This window comes from Condylura cristata, unplaced genomic scaffold (assembly GCF_000260355.1).
Source record: "Condylura cristata isolate star-nosed mole 26May11 unplaced genomic scaffold, ConCri1.0 scaffold00002, whole genome shotgun sequence".
Lineage (NCBI taxonomy): Eukaryota > Metazoa > Chordata > Mammalia > Eulipotyphla > Talpidae > Condylura > Condylura cristata.
In genome coordinates this window covers 60,292,054-60,310,730 of record NW_004567103.1, presented here as the reverse complement: position 1 = coordinate 60,310,730, position 18,677 = coordinate 60,292,054, and the positions used below count along the sequence as shown (strand labels likewise).

General features: G+C 35.7%; 1 protein-coding gene across 1 annotated transcript in view; it reads right to left on the bottom strand.

Moving 5' to 3' along the window:
- The window catches only part of NEB (nebulin), a 183,818-nt gene that overhangs the window by 80,244 nt on the left and 84,897 nt on the right, over nucleotides 1–18,677 (bottom strand). The window contains exons 62-72 of the mRNA XM_004674880.2: nucleotides 14,881–14,985; nucleotides 13,086–13,193; nucleotides 11,571–11,882; nucleotides 11,063–11,266; nucleotides 9,960–10,064; nucleotides 7,582–7,689; nucleotides 6,134–6,445; nucleotides 4,963–5,166; nucleotides 4,399–4,503; nucleotides 2,558–2,665; nucleotides 1,248–1,559 (exon numbers count right to left, since the gene is read on the bottom strand). Of these exons, the coding sequence (XP_004674937.1) occupies nucleotides 1,248–1,559; nucleotides 2,558–2,665; nucleotides 4,399–4,503; nucleotides 4,963–5,166; nucleotides 6,134–6,445; nucleotides 7,582–7,689; nucleotides 9,960–10,064; nucleotides 11,063–11,266; nucleotides 11,571–11,882; nucleotides 13,086–13,193; nucleotides 14,881–14,985 (1,983 nt within the window). The remainder of the gene's footprint in view (nucleotides 1–1,247; nucleotides 1,560–2,557; nucleotides 2,666–4,398; nucleotides 4,504–4,962; nucleotides 5,167–6,133; nucleotides 6,446–7,581; nucleotides 7,690–9,959; nucleotides 10,065–11,062; nucleotides 11,267–11,570; nucleotides 11,883–13,085; nucleotides 13,194–14,880; nucleotides 14,986–18,677) is intronic.

The following is an 18,677-nucleotide window of genomic DNA, read 5'->3' as shown; positions in this document are numbered from 1 at the left end:
GTGGGAAACCCTTTGCATCTGAATATAAGTAGTGAGTAAACAATGTTTTAAATACTCATGGAATCTCTAGTAATGTGCAACTTCATTTACATATGTAGGCTTGTTTTGCAGAATTATAATTTTTAAGGATAACAATTCTTTTTCTTGTTATGGATGTGAGGAAATTCTTTTTCACCATGCCACTACTTTCATAATGCTTTCCAAAGTGACTAGGTATGAGTACCTGATTAAAAACAAACAAACAAGGAGTTACTATGTCAATGAGGTAGCATCTGAGTTTCAAAGACAATCTACTAAATAATAACAAAATTTCCCAACATAATCCTAGGAAACTTTTCAGTTTCTTAGAAATCTTTTTTCAACATAGGATCCTCCTTCATGGTACAATGGGGTAAAGCACAGCACTATGAAGCTGTCTGCAGCCACTGAAGCACGACTTCAATCCTGTCCAGGGAGGTGACCCACATGGGTTGGCAGACCTCTTCTGTCCCACCCATTGCTCCTATCAGCAGTGTATTTCAGTCAGTCTGCCTGTTCTGAACCTACTCTGTCTCTGGTGAAACCCTTACCTCCCATACCTCTAACCTGTACTCCAGTTCTTGCATGCATAAATAAATAAATAAATCTTCAAAAGATTTTTTTTAATATGTACAATTCACTGTTAAACTTCCATTCACAAGTAGATACTCCCAATAAGTTAAATTATTAGGGAAAATATAATGTAATCAATTCCTTTGGAAAATTAGGTTGCTTTAAGTCAGGAATTCTTAACCTAGCTTTGATGAAGTGGATGAAAAAGAGAGAACTTTATTTTCATTTGCCCTTAGCTGAAATACAGCATTTCATTTGATTATAAGTGTGAACAACAGGCTGTACTATTATTGACATCTGGGACTTTTTCAGGAACAGAAATCACAAGTATTTTCATATCCTACTAAAAGTTGTCACAAATATCTTGAAATATTTATGCTCATCATTTTTCTGAAATGTAAGTTATGTGTTTTATTTGATGTGTTAGAAAGTAAACATGTTACTATATTATGGATTTAGTTTACTATTTTGTTAGCCATATTTTCATGTGACTGGTTCCTTCTGAAATAGATTTTTTAAATTTTATTTTATGTATTTCGTGACATTATTCTCAAACAATAGATTTTATCAGACTAACAAAAGGTTCCATGGCATATGGAAGTAGGAATCCCTTTCCAACCTGCAAACATAGGCTGAAGAAAATTAAACCCACTCACATCACTCTGAAGGTCATATGCCTTCCGAGCCTGGATGACATCATTCTGGTCAGGCAGACAGGTCCACTCATGTAGAGGATGTTTGTAGTCTATGTCGCTTACAAGGATCTGGCACTTCTTGGCGAGCACTATCCCCAACATGTCCACTGGGCTGGAATACTTGGTCTTCCACTTCTCAAAGTCTTTCTTATATTCTCTGTCACTCTGGATTTTGGCTACATGTATGGACCACATCATCTTGGGGTCATCCTTAATGTCCCGGGCCCCGATGTGATGACCGAGCTGCTTGCGGTAGCCTTCCTTATATTTGTACTGAGAAAATAGAAAGGTATGAGTGTAGTGATAAGAACAGATTATAGTTATCATATTTCATCACTACATACACACAGCATTTTCTTCTGATTTTCTGCACCACACTACTATTGTGAGGGATGCAGGTGAATATTACCAATCCTATTATATAACATAGAAACCTGAAGCCTAGAGGGGTGGGTGATTTGCCACATCACAAACTGAGAACAAAAAGCTTCTGGCTCCTAATTTTTTCCCTTCTACAAAATTATATAACCTAGTTTATAAATGGTTGCTTAACAAATAAAAGTAAAACATGTTATACAATCTAAAAGAGCATATACTGAAGTCATAGCAATTATTTTCTAAAATAATTAAGAGTGTTTTAGAATGTTTCCCTTGGTATTAGAATTTACAATGAGTTCCTTGAGTGCAGATATGGACTGTATTTAGGTAGAGTTTGAGCAGAAAATATCTCCTTTACTAATCTGTTAATGGCATTAACCTTTCAGAGAGAGTTTGTCTTAAGACTCTATCTACTTTTGAAATTTAAGAATAATAATGATTATAATAATATGGCCCATTTTGTATTCAGATAACTGTAGTGTAACTTGTCCAATTTAACAACCAGAGAAAGTTCTGATAATGGAAGAATAAAAATCTAAGTCATGGGACCCTTCTAGAAGAAATTTTTGGATTTAGGTCCCAGTGAGTCCCAGCACAGAATGAAGATACTGGGTGCCCTGGCATGGTGCTTCTCATGAGAACAGAAATATAGGTAGAAGTTAAGTGGGTAATATAAAGACTTATTTCTCAATTGTTCTTGTACCCAATTAGGGTTATTTTGGTAGGATAGACTCAATAGTTACAAAGAACAAAACAAACAAAACTTTTACACAAGGGAATTATTGAAAGAGAGACTAGTCACATCAACTAAAGTTCTGGCAAGAAAACTCTAAGAGCTGCCATTTGTAGACATCCTTGAGTAAGAAATGCCTCTTCCAAAAACATCAACTTACATCGCTAGCAATATCTCTTGATGCCTTGGCTGCTTGAATTGGAATGGCATCCAAACGCAAGTCATAGCCTTCCTTCTTGGACTCTTCCAAAGCAAGTTTATAGAGTTTCTGCAGAAAAGAAAGATATCAATCATTACGCCTGTCAAAAAAATAAATCTGTTTATTATTAAATTATTTTTCTGGCCTTATTTAAGCTACAGAAATAAATGTACCAAGCCAAGTATTAGGGAGGGTTTTTGGAAAACATTACTTCATAGGTGCTCAAAGATTTTAGCGCCCATATTCTAATCTTTGGGATTTTATTGATTGGTTAAATTTTAAAAAAAAATGGGGGAGGTCAATATCCATTTGCCAAAATTTTGTTTCACCAAACAAGCACATGTGAAAAGTCATCTTAAAACTAAAGAAGGAGAAAGAATAAGAGTAGTATTTTTAATGTGTATAAATTTGGGCTTATGAAAAACTGATTATGTTACCCTTATTTCTTTTTTAATTTTGTTGTGAACTACCATCAAGGACTATGATAAATCTGTAGACTAAGGTTTCAGAATCATTTCTCTGATAAAAATGGGTCCTAGGCCCTCCCTGCTGGCACAACCAATTAAAACATAACACTGCAAGCTAGCCGCAACCACTTCGGTGCAAGTTTGATCCCCAGCCCCGGAGGTGACCCACATGGTGTGACAGACCTCTCCTGACCTGCCTTCTGCTCCCCTCAACAGTGTACTTCACCTATCTGTCTGTCCTGCTCCCCACTTTGCACCACCCCTGCTCCTCTGGCTTATACCCCAGCTCTTTATGAATAAATAAAATAAAATCTTTAAAAAAGAAAATGCTGGTCCTAACAAAACCAGTGCCTAGGAAATGCTTGTAAACAACAAAACCAAAGCACAGTGAAGCAGGGCTATAATTCAAGGTTTGATAACTTCTTGAGTTTCAACTCAGCACCTGTCTAAGTAACTTACGTATAAAATAAAAATTTGCTATCCACATTGACTTGCAGGGAAGTTCTTTATGAGTCTAATTTCTATTTCAATATCTCTTCATAAGCATTTCATTCCCCAATAACCTTTTGATAGGGCCCTCCCTGATGGTGCAATGTGTTAAAGTGCAGCATTATGAAGCTATCTGTAGCCACCACAGCCAGGGAGGTGACCCACATGGCTTGGTAGACCTCTCCTGTCTTATCCACTGCTCCCCTCATCAGTGTTGTTTCAGTAGATCTGCCTGCTCTGCTCCCTACTTTGTCTCTGGTGAATTCTCTCACACACCCCAACCCCCACACTACTAGCCTGTACTAGAGTTCTTATATGCATAATTAAAAATAAATCTTTAGGCCCTCCCTGGTGGCGCAGCGGGTTAAAGCACAGCACTGAGAATCTGAAGCCACTTCCGCATGAGTTCGATTCCCGCCTGCCGCCTGCCCCGGAGGAGACCACATGGCGAGCCAGACCTCTCCTGACCCGCCCGCTGCTCCCCTCAGCAGTGTACTTCGTCAATCTGCCTGTTCTGCTCCCCACTCTGACTCTGGTGAAGCCTCTCACCGTCCCTGAGCCTCTGGCCTATACCCCAGTTCTGTATGAATAAATAAATAAATCTTTAAAAAAAATAAAAAATAAATAAATAAATAAATCTTTAAAAAAAAATAACCTGTTGATAAAATCTGTCCTATTTTGTTGACCCAACACTTACCCCAAAATTGAATAAAGGGAGATGAATTACCTCTCATTAGTAATGTTTGACTAGGCATAATAAATCAGTCAAAAATATTTCACTAATGAGACAGTTACAGTCATTCATTTTTGCCTTTGTGTTCTTCAGAAGATCAATACTTTACTCACATCACTATAGTTTATTTGGTTGAACTTGGCTAACATAATTTCTGGTGTATCAGGCATGACATGGATTGTTTTCTTATCTTTGTCCCAAGCTTCAGTATATAAGCGCTATAACAAAAAAGGATGAGAAAGGTTATTTCAGTGTTAGAAAAACATTTTGTCTTTTGATTATGTGCCTGTTACTTTTCTTCTATAAAATGCTGAAATAAAATTATTAGAGTACATAAGTTCCTACCTACTAAATTACTGTATTTAAGAGTATTTATTTCACTCTATCATTGACTCAGTTATTACAATTTCTTATTAAAGTCTTCAGTTCTGAAAAGTATAACTGGGTTGTAGGAGTTAAATTCTGTCTTGGAAAGAATTATGAAATAATTATACATATAGTCTTTAACATAAGTCTAATAATTTTAAATATCACTAAGTAACTGTGACATATAATGGAACAATAACTTTTAAAGGAATCACAAATATCTTAAAACTCTTCACAAAATTGTAATGTCAAAATTTTACCTTATACTTGGGTGAATTTTGGACATCTACTGGGGAGGAGTAAAGACTCACCTTATTCATGGTTATAGCATTGTTCTTTGCCAGCACCTGCTCCAGAGAATCAGTTATGCTTGTAAACTTCATTGTGTCTGGACGCTGACGGTAGAGATTATCACTCAGTATCTCTGTGGCTCTCTTGGCTTTAACAACTTCCAAGGAGCCAATTGGAACCCAGCCAATGCCCTTCATCCAATCAAGGTCTGCTTTATACAGATTCTGCAAATCAACAATTAAGGAGTGTACATTAACTGGTTTATCAGATTTTCATAGACACGAAATGGATTATGCTAGAGAATACAGAAGTACTGATCAACAGAGAAAGTGCCTCACATCACTGACTACTCATTCATAGCCCAATGAATCCTGAACTTACTATTTTCCTGAGAATTTTTTGGTACAGAGAATAACAAAACTTTATTTTTTTTTAAGTGAAATATATAATCTTGCCCTTGGCTTTAACTTCCTTGAGGAAATTGTAAGATTTCTGAATGAAAGTAGAGTAGAGTACATTGGAAATATGTTCTAATAGTTCTCACTAAGACGACATATACAGATCAGTGCCATGGAAGTCATGCAGTCACAGAAATGCTTATCTTTATTTCCATCTTCAAAATAATAAGATATCAAAAGCTTAATGTAATGTTATAGGACAATATATTAGATATTTCCCTGGTTTTTCAATTTATTTGCTCTCAATAAAAATATTCTGAATGTTCACAGGTAGTAGATGACTAATTTTGGAAAAGACAAGAAAGCCTTAGTATTTTCCTATCAGTAAGTATAAATTATTAATGTTTATTAAGTCACCAAAACAATTTACCATAAAATACTTCTGTCTCTTTCCACATTATCCTCTACCAACATGAACACATTTTCCCACCTCTTTAGCAAAAATTATAATTATATCTAATGTTTAACGTCTAAATTTATCTAACTCAGCCACAGGAAGTCCAAGTCATGAGGAATAAGTAAACTAGTATTTTGATGATTAAAGTTTATTATTTCTTCTTTTACAAATAACTATTGGGGAAGAAACAAATTGTAGTCTTTCTAATAGAAAACTATCTTCAAATATTCAGTTGCTTACTTTTTAAAATATATAAGCAATTTCTAGTCCAATGGCACTAGTCAGAAGCCATGACATGTTTGAGATCTTCTTGTAACCAGTGTAAAGTATACTCACATCACTCTGGAGGTCGTAAGCTTTCCGAGCCTGGATGATGTCATTCTGGTCAGGCAAGCAAGTCCATTCATGCAGAGGATGTTTATAGTCCACATCACTGACCAAGGTCTGACATTTCTTAGCCAAAACGATACCAAGCATGTCCACTGGGCTGCTGTACCTGGTCTTGTATTTCTCAAATTCCTTTTTGTACTCACGGTCACTCTGCACTTTGGCAATGTGGAGGGACCACATCATCTTGGGATCATCGTGTATCGCTCGGGCACCAATATGGTGACCCAACTGCTTACGATAAGCTTCTTTGTATTTGTACTGAAAGAAAGAAACTAGTGAATAAGGAGGAAACATGAAGGGATACTGCCTGTTCTTTTTGAGGTGATGCTTTTCTATGAAAATCTGAGACACCAGAAAATTATACCAAATGCGCTGCTATGATGTTAGAATCAGGTATGCTTCTTTCCAAAGTAGAAGATGGAATGCACACTGAGCTCCACAAAGAATACTCCACAATAATTCCTTCATATAATGCCAAATAAACATATGTTCACAAATAATGATTTAAAAAATGAACACAGAAAAAGTGAACTCAGTCAGTGAGGAACAGTGGCTCATATGAGAGTTAGTTATGTGGGAGAAACTAGCTGTGAACATACCTGAGGGATGTGTTTACATGGTCCATTATGTTTTCTTTTCCAAGGACATTTTGTTAAATAATTTCCTCTTCTCAAATAATCTAAGAAGTATCATTTTAAATAGGAATGCTTTCTTATGTAATGGATAAAAAGGTTTCATTTTGCAAGATGACAAAGTGATAAAAGCCTGAAGCAGAATATGAATATTCTGAACACTACTGAACTTATATTTGAAAGTAGGTAAAATAGTAAATTTTATGTTGTATGTTTTTATGTAGTCCAAAAATGAAAAAAATCTATAAAAATGGGTGATTTTGCTATGCTTAGATTAATACTAAAGTTTTCTGGGAATCTGATGTCTACATTTTTAGGGTAAAGGAATAATAACTTTTATGGAACCCACAGAAGGAGACTTTGGGCTTTTTCCCCACCCTACAAGTCATGAGGAACTTGACTTCTTCAAGTCAAAAACTCAATTAATGGCCTTTCCTCACATCTTTGTTTTAAGTGTATCCTGAGAACTTCTCATGAGACTTGATGAACCCCTCAACATATGTCTGTCTAATGTTAATCAAGGCACTCAGTTTTATTAAGCAAAGACCAAAAGACAAGAGCCAAAAGAACTAGTCCAGGTGTTGCCTCAATATCCTTTGTATTCTTGGGCGTGTTTACCCACTGTTACCTCAAATGCATTTGCTTATACAATGAAAAACTGTGTGATAACTAAGGTGCCTTCAAGTGTATTTCAATAATATGGTTTCCTATGCAGGTGGCTGGCCTGATGGTAACAAATGTAAAGACTGGACCAGCTCTTACATCACTGGCAATGTCCCGGGAGGCCTTGGCAGCCACAATAGGAATGGCATCACTTCTCAAGTCGTAGCCCTCTTTCTTGGCTTCTTCCATTGCTTGGCGATAAAGGCTCTGAGGAAGGAAGTAGTAAACTTTAGATATAGTACCTACTTTTATTTTGAAAAATCATTGTATCAAAGATGCAGAAATGTACTGGTACATTCAGTCAGGTTTTAAAATATCTGCTAGTAGATTCAGTTTTGGCAAAAAATTAGAAACCACTGAATGTTTTAGTGGAAAAACAATAACGACCTACAACTCTTTAAGGCATTATCTTTTCTCCATATTGCTCAGCATATATTAAATTGTTTGAGACTCAAAAGACAAATTCTCACATGTAAAGAAAACCCTTTAGAAGTGTAGCAGAAATAGTGAAGTCAAATTGCTTTATTATTGTGCCCCATTCTCCAATTATACCGAATTAAGAACGCTGGAATAATATCTGAACTTTAAATATGATTGTAGAGGTACTTAACTCTTAAGAGACATTATTGTGTGGTTTTAATATGGTTTATTGAACATATGACAACCTTCATTCTTTTCAAGGTGAAGTTTTGTAAGGAAAAGCCAAAGTAAAAATACATTTTAAAAAGTTGAGATAAATCCTGCAAGCATTTGTTATTTAAAAATTTAGAAATGTTTGTTTTGTAACTGGGCAGTCATTTACTTTATTACATTTAGCCTTTGACAAATAAATGCTCAAATTTTCTTCAGGTGTGTGATGAAATGTATCAGAATCATCTCATGACTCAGGGTCAACCAAAAAGATTTCTTTCATTCTCCCAACATGTGAAAAAGATGCAGGGCTTCAAAGAAGAGATAATTTTAGTTATTGTCAAGGCTACATTTTAAAGCTTACTTGGTAAGTTATTTACTCAAAAGAACTGGCACAGGTAAGTGAAGATTTAAGAGGAAAAAAATAAGATGTTGTTTTGTTTACATTTTTTGAGCTAAATATGGACTAACGTTACTAATGGTAAAGAGTTGAAAAGAAACAACTGGGTCATTATGAAGTACAGTTTCCAGAAGACAGTTCTTTGACAATGCACATAATCACGTAGTTTTAAATAAAGTAAATTCAGCTGGTAATTTTAGAATTAAAAAAATAGCCCAATTTCCTCTCAACACTCTGAAAAGAAAATCCACCTCATCTGATCTGATTTTAACAAAAGAGATGTAAAAGCTTCACTACAGTTTGATAGAGAAAGTAACTTTATCTACTTGGGATGAGACAGACCACCTGGGAAAGCTAACCAAATAGAAAAACTCTGGCCACAAGAAAAACTGCTTATTCAAAAATAGCTGAGACCAAGGTCAATCAAATACTTTTGATCTGGTTTGTTCTTGAATCTGCTTTGTAATGCTAGAGAGAAAAATCATTTGCCATGGTTATTTGATATAAACATGATTCCTTTTTTAGGACTATACTACTAAAAGTAAAAGTAATTAATGTGTATTAAATAATGAATATTGTCAAATGAAAATGACTACTTATAATTTCTAGTATTCTCAAACTAAAGAAAAATCTGTTCTCATATTTTTTGCTGAAAAACACAGATATTTAAAAAAAAACAGTGATCTTGAATAAACCAGATAATTCTTGAACAATTAGGCAAGAAGCTATTTCTGTATCATTATCTCTAGACCACAAAGTTATGTGGTGACAAGTTTGGTAAAAAAATGGAGATAGTCCATGAAAAAAATGTATTTCATCATCCTCAGACAATTTTGAAATGGAGGAACTTAAGAATATCATTTCAGTTCTTATAAATAAGCTTCAAGTTATTTTGAGACTGTTAAGTAAATCTAATTTTTATGGTGACTTATGTGTAAAGAGAAGAAGTTAAAATTGACTAAGAAATTCTTTTGCATGAGGCTTCATTTTATATATATATATACTGGACATTTTATATATACTAACTCATTTTATATTTACTGTGCATACTGGACTTTTTTTTATATATACTAACTCATGTTGTCATTATAGAAGTTCAAGTAGGAAATTCTGTCCTGTTTTACAGCTGATGTAAATAAAGAAACCAACTCATAGAAGCAAGTGCTATTCTGATAATTATTTTTTAATTAAAACCACAATATGTTTCAATCTCTGATAGTTGAGATTAAGGATTTGCACCCTGAACATATATAAATGTTTATCTTATATAGATATATAATATTCAAAAGTACATACATGTATCTATCTTTTTAATATAACAATACATCTATTCATGGTAGAATATGTACATTAGAAAAAAAACAAACATACTGGTACACATGACATTTGTATTACATCAGCAAAAAATCAGTATGGCCAGATAAAGAAGTAAAACAAATAATCTTACCTCACTATAATTTATTTTATTTTGCCTTGCCAACATAATTTCAGGAGTATCAGGCATGATGTGGATTTGTGTCTTGTCTTTGTCCCAGGCTTCTGTGTATAAGCGCTGTAGAGATGAAAGGTTCATGAGTTATGAAAACAAAGGGTGTTGTATACTGGAGTTTCCCTTTAAGAGATCATGACAAAGGTAAATGCTGGTCTCCTTGCTATCTGTGTTTGTGCTGCAATGATACTCTTCAGTATCATTGATATGACAGGATTTTTTTTATCAGTAATTATAAGTGTAAACTGTTATGAAAAATAAAATGTGCACGCATGCTTCATTATAGATCACATCCATCCCAATTAAATTAAAAGCAAGTATTTTCTCAGCAGATAGCATAAGCATTGGTAGTATAGAGGTTAGCAAAGCCACCTTCCAAAGTAGACACATCCATGTGTACTGCTGGATATATTAACAAATCTTTTCCCATTTTTTTTAACTGATTGCAGATCAGATATGCCATCTCCATATTTCTTTTTAATCAATATTATGGAGTTTAGCACCTGACTTGCTTTATACTTAACTAAATAAGTATAGCCAGTAAATAAGAAGCCTTGAGGCCCTCCTTGGTGACGCAGCAGGTTAAAGCACTGCACTGAGAAGCCAAAGCCACTTCCACATGAGTTCGATTCATGCCTGCCCCAGAGGTGACCACATGATGTGGCAGACCTCTCCTGACCCGCCCGCTGCTCCCCTCAGCAGTGTACTTTGTAGATCTGCCTGTTCTGCTCCCCACTCTGTCTCTGGTGAAGCCTCTCACTGCCCCTGAGCCTCTGGCTCAGTTCTGTATGTACAAATAAATAAATCTTTAAAAAAAAAGAAGCCTTGATATGATACCAGGTGTGACTACTCATAGACTTTTAACACCAAGCAGCTATACTACACTTATCTTTGGTCATTTCACAAAAGATGTCAAAGCAGCAATTCTCACATATACTTTTTTATTATTCTAATGTAAGTGAATAGATACCAAATCATTTTCTAGAGGATGACAATTAAATAAAACAAAGAAGACTTAATCATAGATATTCTCTTGTTATTCCTTCCAGTTTGGGGCTCACCTTGTTCATGGTGATGGCATTGTTCTTGGCTAGCACCTGTTCCAGGGAATCAGTCACACTGGTAAATTTCAGCTTGTCTGGGGACTGGCGGTAGAGGTTGTCACTCAGTATCTCTGCAGCTCTCTTGCATTTGACCTGCTCCAGAGACCCGAGGGGGACCCAGCCAATGCCTTTTAGCCACTGGAGGTCTGATTTATAGACATTCTGGTAAGATCAAAATTAAAGAAAGTATTACTGAAGCTGCTGAGACTTGATTTTAAAAGTGAAAAAAAAAAATAACATCGGAGACTTGGGTAGCCAAACGTCACAGCTATGTCCTTTAACACATGAATATCAAGTTAGAAATACCCCCATGGTATTATGTTCATTCTAAAAGAAAAGTCAACACAATGAAAAAGGGGTGGAGAGAAGAAATCCTTTATGAGCGCTCTACCCAGACCTGTTACCTATTATCACTATTTATTGTTATAAGTGTGATCACTAGTGATAGTAGTCACTCAGTACTCACGTCACTCTGGAGGTCATAGGCCTGTCGAGCATGGATGACATCATTCTGGTCAGGCAGGCACGTCCACTGGTGTAGATAGTTCTTATAGTCCACATCACTGACTAAGGTCTGGCACTTCTTGGCCAGCACCACTCCCAGCATGTCCACTGGGCTGGAATACTTGGTTTTCCACTTCTCAAAGTCCTTCTTGTACTCCCTGTCACTCTGGATCTTGGCCACATGCATGGACCACATCATCTTGGGGTCATCCTTAATGTCCCGGGCCCCGATGTGATGGCCCAGCTGCTTGCGGTAACCATCTTTGTACTTGTACTGAAATAAAAGTGTTCATTTTAAACAAATGAATGGAAAAGGCTAAAAGTCTTAGTTATTAAAGTTTTAGTATTTTTAAATTTTCAATTATTGCAGAGAAACGGAATCTTCTGAATATTAACTTAAGTTCTCATTCTAAATGCTGATTAGACTTCACAGCAATATTCCAGTGGGAAGACTGGCCAAACTACATAGTTGTATGGCATTCAGACATCAAGTCTCTGAAAGTAAAGGCAGCAACACGTTTTAGTAAAACAAAATTGTATACTGCCTTTTTTTTATTTTGGACCAATGAAATCAATGTTTTGACAATAAACGACATAATTTTGAGGATGATATATCTAAGTCCACAGGTATCATTTCATTCCCCAGCATACCCTACATGCCTCCCAAATCTGCCTTGCTGACTTTTCACTGGGTCATACGAGTCCCTGAAGTGGGCTAGCTTGTGTTTTCCATCCTGTGTTTTCAGCAATGTCAGAGGTCATGTTTGTCTGAGGGTTGTTGGGATTCCTCACATGAAAAAAGTGTTTTGGTAGCAGTGGTAAGTGTTGACTCCAGATGGGTTTTCTCTAATTTAGACACATTACACACAACCCAACCATGCATTTTTGGAAGCTGGAGTCTCTACCATAGGATCCACTTTTTTCAGACACAGTGGAAAGAGGAATCAGTTTCATTGTTATTAATTGTCATTGTTTGTTTTTGTTTTTCTGTTTTCATTTACAACAAGAAGCATTTTAGTTATTTTTTCAAAGAAAGAACTGGTAAAATTCCAGTGCAGATTTGGGGAAAGGTTTATTTTCCTAGATCTGACTGTACGAGATCATTTTCTGATGTTAAACAAAGTTATTATTTAATCTCTTCTGGAATTTTCTTTTTTCTGTGAGGGCTATGTCCTTAAAATATGGAGATGAACTTCTAATAACTACAGTCATGAAGAATTATAGAATTACAGATTCAAATTCAATGTTACACTGAAGTTTATGATGTCTTCTCTGCCTTTAGGGTCCTTTTAAAGTCCTTTTCAGTTAAAAATATGCAAAAGCTTTTTTAAGTGAAAAACATTTCTTTCATTTAGAGAAATAATCCGATCGATAAATGTGCTTCAACTGGCATCCTGGTGAATCTTCCTGTTGCAATAATGTTACTTCCCCATTACTCCCAGGCACATAAATATGTAGCGGGCTTGCTGCTACTCACATCACTGGCAATATCCCGGGAGGCCTTAGCAGCCACGATTGGAATAGCATCGCTTCTCAAGTCATAGCCTTTCTTCTTCGCTTCTTCATTAGCAAGTTTATACAGACTCTATAGAAAAAAAGCCAGAATTAAAGTAAAAGTTTTGACAGAAACAATTTGGAGATCAGAAAATCACATACTATATATTTTTAAGGACTAGAAACTGGAAACTAAATTTCTAGCTATATTGGAAAACAAATGCATTATAATATATTCTACAAAAATGTGCTATTTAGCATTAGAAAAAATGAGATCTAGCAATAAACATCAGTGTAGATTGCCAGGTTATTGTAGATTTATATCATATATATAGAAATATAATATGTATATCAATATAGATAAGCATACCTATTAATATAGATTAATAAACAATTCACACATATTTCTAAGTGAAAATAAATGAAACTGTAGAGCAATATATTTAATATTATTTATTTGTATGTAAAATATAAAGGCTTTTATTCATTTATTATATGAAATATATGGCAATCATCTAATTTTTATGTTTAAAAAAATGAGAAAAGTAGAATTTGAAACATAGTTATCTTGACTAAATCACAACATAAGCCTCTACATGTGACTGCATCATTTTGTAAAACACATTATACAATTGCATTTTATTTTTAAAATAATATGTATGTAGTATTATTAGCTGGGAATATCTGTTTTTTATACTTGAAGTTTTCTTTCTATAAAAGGGGCCCAATTATTTTAAGTCTGGTCCTTTCTTTTCTCTGCCACTTCATATTCTGTCCCTGAACAGATGCAGTGATTTCCTGATTTACCCCACTGGTAGGGATGGGATAACTGGGCATGCTCTGTTCAGCTCTGCTCTGTTCCTTCTAGACCAAACCCAGTGCCTCCTCTGTTTCTCCAGGCTTTAAGGGCCACTTCACCTCCAATGCAAACTGTGCTGGATTCAGTTAGGTTCAGAACCTCATTTTGGGATCCAGTTAAGTTCATAACCTAAGTCTAGAGTCCATTTAGCTCTCATACAAAAGTGTTCTTTAATCTAATGTTAAGTAGTAGAAAATTTTGACTTCTATTTCTCCTCCTTTGTTGAACTTTTAAAGTTTATTCAGAATCCAAGTGGGAATAGGTCCATGTTACTAGAGAATCGCTTAAAGGGTTGTCAGATTTAGCGAAGAATAATATAACATACCTACTTGAACCTGAATCTCGGGTTCAAACAACAAACAACAAATAAAAGATTTAGTATGTAATAACAAAGAGCCAGTATCTTACCTGGCATCATTTTCTCTAGGAAAGGTCAAAAATACTACTCAGTTTTGGCCCTCCCTGGTGGCGCAGTGGGTTAAAGCACAGCACTAAGAAACTAAAGCCACTTCAAGATGAGTTCAATTGCTACCTCGGAGATGATCCACATGGCATTGCAGACCTCTCGTGACCTGCCCGCTGCTCCCCTCAGCAGTGTACTTCATCAGTCCACCTGTTCTGCTCCCCACTCTGTCTCTCGTGAATCACCACCCCTGCATCTCTGGCCTGTATACTCCAGTTCTATATGCATAAATAAATCTTTTTAAAAAATACTACTCAGTTCTATTGACTCACACTGGCAATGACAATAAGTTGAAAATAATGTTACTGCAGTTTGCCCATGGAATTTAAAAGAATATAATACTCAACCCAGAAATGAAAGTTAGGATACACTGACAACTGAGACTTGAGAATTTCCATGAAAGTTCAGAAAAACAAGCAACAACAAAAGCAAAATATCACAGATCTTTGTCCATACCTCACTGTAGTTAAGTTTGTTCTGCCTTGCCAACATGATTTCTGGGGTATCAGGCATTATATGAATTTGAGTCTTGTCTTTGTCCCAGGCCTCGGTGTATAAACGCTATGAAAGAAGATGTTGATAGAAAACCACTTTAATTAGGCATTACAAAATTTCAAATTAAAAAGGATTACTACTGATCTAATTAGGTAAAATTTTAATAGGCAAAGTATTCAACATAGGTTCAGTCTTAATGCTAGTTATCAAAATTAGAACAGGGAATAATAAAAATTATTTAAAGGATTTCAAATATCTAATTTAAGAGGTACTTTTGTGGAACATTTTAACTCCACCAGTCAATCAAATTATAATGACATCTTTCAGCATTTTGGAGGAGCTAGTGGCAGCCAGGGGCTCACCTTGTTCATGGTGATGGCATTGTTCTTGGCCAGCACCTGCTCCAGGGAATCAGTCACACTGGTAAATTTCAGCTTGTCTGGGGACTGGCGGTAGAGGTTGTCACTCAGTATCTCTGCAGCTCTCTTGCATTTGACCTGCTCCAGAGACCCGATGGGGACCCAGCCAATGCCTTTCAGCCACTGGAGATCAGACTTATATACATTCTGTGAAGAGTTTAAAGACAGAAATTCCTCAGCAAGAACAAAAGCGCTAGGGTAAAGATGTAAATGGAATCAGTAATGATGTACAATTGTAGTTGTTTTTGTTTTTTATAGAAAACAAGTTCACTGTATTGGAATGCAGTGAATATCACAATAGAGGACTCTAGAAACATCTCCTAGACATAACAAAAAGTGGTCCTATGTTTTAGGTGGTTAGCAGAGAAGCATTCCAAGTGAGTATCTTCTGTCCATAAGTACAGTAAAGGTTATAATGTCTGTGTGTACAAGAAAAGACTGTCAATTCAGTGTGAGACAAAGAAAGAATCACATATGTGCCAACAGCAGCTTATCTAAGCCTCATCAAATGAAATACTCAGGAGCTTCTAATGTTAGATTTTAAAGGGTACTGATGATATACAGAAATTTCATTAATATACTATTAGGTGAAAATAGCACATAAAACAATGCGTGTAGATAAATACACGCATGAACTGCAGTGGGATTTTTAGTGGTTGGATTATTATTGCCCTATATGTATTTTTTTATATTTTAAAAAAAATCTGTAGTATTTTTTAAAATGAGGACCAGAATTAAAATATAACAAGGACGTAGAACCCTGAAGTCCTGAAATGGAACTCTGATGGCTTTAACACTGTCTACTGTTCAGGGCAGTAAGTGAGCATTTTATTGGTCCAGGGGTCCTGTTTCTTCCCCCACCAAATTCCTAGGACAGGAAGTAGGGACTCCCTTACAGAATCATCTTTTCATATCGTTATTCCTTAGTTTTTACTTTATTTTAAATCTTTATCTTCACCTTTCTGCTACAGATTTTTGTGTATGCATTAAGTACTCATAACTGGAATTAGACATTTGCTCTGTTTTTTGTAGGTTTCCTCCTCTAACAGCAACTAATAGAAAATATAAGCTGACATTCTGCAGTCTGGACAAAGTCTTGTGGTTGTTCTATGTTGAGTAGCTATTGCCCCTTAAATAGGAAAAATAAAAACCTGCCACTTATTTTAAAATGTTCCCCACATAATTTAAACATACTTGTGAAAGAGGCCATCTAAAAATGACACTCAGCACATAGACAGATGAAGGCAGTCTATCAATTCTGTCTCTCTATGCATGACATTAACTGTTTTCTGCTACCTTTTATGTACAGTCAAGGTCTTTGTTTTTGGAGAGAATTGCAAAACTCAGAAGTTCTGTTTGTTCACAGCTATAGGATAGAAGTGGAAGTTTTCAAGGGGTGGGCTGAAAATTTCTAGGAACAGACAATGTATAATTATTATTAATTTGCTATATTCTCCTAAGTCCTCTAGTGCAAAATAATCCATTCACACATGTATAAATATGTGTTGAAGGAATGTACTTATTATACACAGATTTGAGATGATGCATCTACTCTGCTTCTAATAGAAAACTGGGTTCTATTAAGACAGCTGTATTGTGGAGAAAGTCAGTGAAACCATCCAAAAGCTTATTGACACAGTGACTACTTTCAATTCATGAAAAAATAATAATTTGTAGTGAAGCAGGCATCTGTATTCTATTAGAATTATAACCATATTGCAGTTGCAAGGAAGCTAAAAATCAATTTCAGACTAATTTTTAAAAAGTGCTCTCTTTTCCCCTTAAAAGAATGAAAGAAAATGTCTCCCTCTGGTGGACCCTGATTTCCAACATTGCTTAATTGTAGTTATATTTTTATAAAATCAAGTCTAAACTGTAAATTTCATTTGCTTAAAAAGCTTATTGACATATTCACAACAAAGCAATAAAAGTATACTCACTAACCAATAAATTCTAACTTCAGTAGGCCAATGGATTATATATAAAGGATAACTTTTACATAGCTTAAATTATTTCTGCACTCAGCTCTATTATAGATGCTAAACTCACGTCACTCTGGAGGTCATAGGCCTGCCGAGCGTGGATGACGTCATTCTGGTCAGGCAGGCACGTCCATTGGTGCAGGTAGTTCTTGTAGTCCACATCACTGACTAAGGTCTGGCACTTCTTGGCCAGCACCACTCCCAGCATGTCCACTGGACTGGAATACTTGGTTTTCCACTTCTCAAAATCCTTCTTGTACTCCCTGTCACTCTGGATCTTGGCCACATGCATGGACCACATCATCTTGGGGTCGTCCTTAATGTCCCGGGCCCCGATGTGATGGCCCAGCTGCTTGCGGTAACCATCTTTGTATTTGTACTAAGATGAAAATGCACAAATCAGGTTTCTATCGTAAGTCCTTAAAGGCCACAAGTCTGTACCAAATCATCTTGTTTATCCCACAATTTTAAGTTAACTATTGCAAATGAGCACTAACTCAAGCTGGTATCCTGATCTTTGCCCTAAAAGCTTTATAGAGCCATTAAAATAGATAGAATATGTGTAATTGTAGTTATTCCCCAACTCACCTGTAGTGTGGTAATAAGGAAAAGCTCTAAAAGGCAGGAAGTGTACACAGTGGAGAGAGGTCAACTGTGGAAGTGGAAGTGAGGTTATTTGACAGGGAACTTGGGAAAAGGGACCTAATTTGCTAAAAGCATGTTGGAAAAGATATGCACTTTGTGATATGGTGTGTTTTATCATTGATAAATGAGTATCTAATTCCTGTAAGATGAAGTACTTTAGGTCAGAGCTACCTGCATAGCAACAGAAGAGAATTCATTATTTTGAATAAATTGATGCATTCAGTGATAGTGGTCAGTTTTGGGCATCATTTGAAAACAAATCACACTAGGGATTCTGATGCAGAGGTCCAAATGACTAGAGCAAGCTCCTAATAGAGTCGTTGGTTCTAGTCCTTCATGTGCCAATAATATTTTCTTTATCCTATGTCCAATGACCTCCTCCTGGAATTTGAGCCAACTTTCCAAAATAAATGTTTGCAATCTCAAAGAGAACTGAGTGAGAGTAAAGATGTGCCAACAGAAGGCAGTACAGTAGAGTGTGAAGGAATGAGGATGTCTGAAATTTCAACTCCACTACCCACCGACAATTGGATTTCAGACAAGTTGCTTATAAATGTACAAAATAGAAATAATAATATTTACATCCTAGAATAATTATGAAGAATGCATGTAAAGCTATTAACACACACAGTTCCCAATACATCATATTATTAGCATAAATCCATTTGGGGGAAAGGCTCAATACATAAGCTAAACTGATCACTACCATGAT